Raw genomic sequence first — 3,195 nt, forward strand, 5'->3', positions numbered from 1 at the left:
ACCCTGGAAATCCTCTTCCTGGGGTGCCTCAGCTGTGTGCAAGGCTCTTGGGGATGAACAGCAGGAAATCCCATTTTCCAGGCAATAGTAAATGCTCATTTTGCAGCACCTTCTCCTCCTGGCCCCAGCCACCCGTCGTTCCCATGCCATATATCCTACACAGGGAACAGGCTATTCACGTAGGTGGGGGGAACATATTCAATAGGGTGGGGAGAACACAAAGTTCCCCTGGTACAGGGGTCCCCTCGAGCCCCGCAGCCCGGTGGGAATGCTGGGAGGAGGCCAAGGGCAGGGACGCGCGCGTGTTCCTACTCGCAGGCACAAAGAAAGGGGAGGATGCCCGATGCAGCAGGGTGGCTGCACGTGGTGGGCTTTATCGCCACGGCAGCGGGGGACTAATGGGCATCTGCTCCGCACCGGCTGGGGATGCTCATGCCCGGCTTCCCCGCCTTGCGCTGGGCTTGCTGCTGTTTTTTTCTCTTGCTCATTTGGCCACCAGCAGCAGGGAGGCAGTGGCCAAGGCAGTTCTTGTACGGCATTTCCTACAACCTCTGTGGGGCTGGGGACAGGGCAGGACACACCTACAGCCGCCGGCTCTGGCACCACTCCAAGCTTTGCTTTGGAGGTCACTTGCATGGAAATTTGCTGGAAGGAGGATGAGCACAGCTAGCCTGGGGCTGAGCCCTGCTGCCCATGCTGCCTCCTGCCCACGCTGCCTCCTGCCAGGCCTTCAGCCTCAGCTCTTGGTAACAGCACGGGGAAGGATGGGGAGATTCAGGGTGGATGCTCCAGGTGCTCCTGGCTGGGGTTTATCCATCAGCTGGGAGGAAAAGGCCAAGAGCAAGCTGCAGTGGAGGGACCCAGGCTTTTCCTTGTTTGACTTTAAAAGAAAATATTAATTTGCCAGCCCTGTAAATAATTAACTACTAATTCCCCAGGAACTCTGAAGTACTCATAGAAATGCTTATATTTGTTAAGTTGTATTTTTAGCTGCTGCTAGTTGGAGGAAAACAAATGCTTTTCCCCCATTCAGTGGTTCTGTAAAATGTGGCTGTCTCACATCCCCCAAGGGTTTGTTGTTTTTTTTTTTTTCCTGTTTGACATACTTAGTCATAACAGTCAGCTTTTTATAACCCAGAAGCCTAAAATCCATCCTCGAGCACATATTCAACACCACCTCAAGCACAGAGCAAAGCACGCAGGATCAGCCCCGAGGGCCAGCAGCCAGGGATGGGACGGGTGCCCCACATCCAGCCCTGCTCCTGCCCCTCCGCCCCATGGGACTCAGCTTTCCCACCCGTGAGATGGGTGGGTTCCTCCCAGTGGTGCTGCTTGCTGGCCCAGGGCTGGAGTAGGGTGGTGGCAGGTTTGGCACAAGCTGTGGAGGTGGCAGGCGATGGCCCCAGCTGGTGGCAGCATGGGGGGGAGGAAGGGGGATGCTGTGCAGGAGCTGTCTGAAACCCTCCCCAAAACACAGCCTTCTACCTGCTCAAACCACAGCTGGTAAAGCCAGAGCCCACCCCCGAGCGCAGGACATACCTGAGTCAGCATCTAGACCTCCTTCAACTGGGCAGTAGCATCCACTGGGTGCTGTGTGCTGGGCTATACTGGGACCTACAGCAGCATCACTGATCCCCCCCCAGCTGGGGAGCTGCTGCTTCCCTCCACCTGCTGCCAGGGGTGGGCTCCCAGCCCCTCTGCCTGTCCCATGGGCCCCCAGCAACCAGAGGGAGGATGGTCCATGATGCTGCAAAGTTAGGATGGGTTTGGGTCTCCCCTGTTTGCTGGGAAGGCAGATCCTTGCTTGGCTGCCTGGAGTTTGCAGCTGCCCCATAGAATCATAAAATCACAGAATGGTTTGGGTTGGAAAGAACCTTAGAGATCACCCAGTTCCAACCCCCTGCCATGGGCAGGGACACCCTCCACTAGCCCAGGTTGCCCAACGACTCAACAAGCCTGCCCCTCCAGGGATGGGGCATCCACAGCTTCTCTGGGCAACCTGGGCCACTGCCTCACCACTGTCACCATAAATGCCACCAGCTGCCTGGCTCCTTGCAGGACAAGGTGCAATGGGGTGTCAGTAGGGCTCTCGGGGTTCTTCGAGGGCTCTTGAGGCTGGCTCAGTGCTTGGGCTGAGCCATTTCTCCCCATCTTCTTGCCCCAGGTGCGGCTGGTCATCGCGGAGAAGGGGCTGCCCTGCGAGGAGCGGGACGTCAGCATGCCCCTGATGGAGCACAAGGAGCCCTGGTTCATGCGGCTCAACCTGGGGGAGGAGGTGCCCGTCATCATCCACAGGGACAACATCATCAGTGACTACAACCAGATCATCGACTACATGGAGAAGAACTTCACGGGAGGTAAGCGGTGGGCGGTGGGCTGTGTCTCTGGGGGGAACTCGGGTCTAATCCAGATGTTGTTTGCCAGTTGCGTCCAGTTTTGACTGGAAAGTTTCAGCTTTACCCCAAAAGAGCAGGAAGCCACCAGCCCTCCACAAACTTTTGCATTTTCCCATGAAAATGCAGGATTTCCAGCAGAAATCCCCAAATGTCCCTTGGAAGTGCTGCTGGAGAGCTTGGGGGTGGGGGGGGGGATGTAGTTGGGTCCCCCCTTTCTCTGCCTTGGAGGCCACACTCCCAAACTGGACTGGTTCCCCCCATCCCAGGGGGTGCAGTGGGGCACGGTCCATGAGAATGCTTCTGGGTTTGGCCACCTTTGCACTTTGGCCTCGGGCAATGGTATAAAACCCGCAGTAACTCCTGGTAAGTGGCCCCGCAGAGAGAAGGTGGGTTTGAGCCAGGTGCTGCTGCCACTCTCCCCTTCCTCGGTGACCCCTGTGCCACCAGCCATAGGCAGGGGACCCTGCCGTCTCCAGTACTGCTGTGCCTCCAAGAAAACTGCCTCTTTAAAGTCAACCAAAGCCGGCAGTTCTGGGGACCACGGGAGGATGATGTGACACAAGCCCAGAGGAAGGGACAGCCAGGGGAGGGAAGCTCGTACTCCCCCAGAGCAGGGCTGCAGCCAGTGGCCAACAAGCCCGGCACACTGGGATGCTGAGACAGTGGTCAAAGGCGGCTTTTCATGGGACCACTGCAGCAAGCAGCGTCTCCTCAGCATCTCGCGTCCCCTCACCCTCCTTTCCCCAACCCTGCGGGCTGTCGGGCTGGGACGCTCCGTCAGGGAGGCTTCAAAGCGCAG

At 57.8% G+C, this 3,195-nt stretch overlaps 1 protein-coding gene across 1 annotated transcript in view; it reads left to right on the top strand.

The window, feature by feature from the left end:
- LOC104464559 (ganglioside-induced differentiation-associated protein 1-like 1) overlaps positions 1 to 3,195 on the top strand; it is a gene marked incomplete at its 3' end in the record, with an annotated part of 7,795 nt that overhangs the window by 644 nt on the left and 3,956 nt on the right. The window contains exon 2 of the mRNA XM_010077297.1: positions 2,165 to 2,357. Coding sequence (XP_010075599.1) covers positions 2,165 to 2,357 — 193 coding nt within the window. The remainder of the gene's footprint in view (positions 1 to 2,164; positions 2,358 to 3,195) is intronic.

Source organism: Pterocles gutturalis, unplaced genomic scaffold, assembly GCF_000699245.1.
Source record: "Pterocles gutturalis isolate BGI_N339 unplaced genomic scaffold, ASM69924v1 scaffold34228, whole genome shotgun sequence".
NCBI lineage: Eukaryota > Metazoa > Chordata > Aves > Pterocliformes > Pteroclidae > Pterocles > Pterocles gutturalis.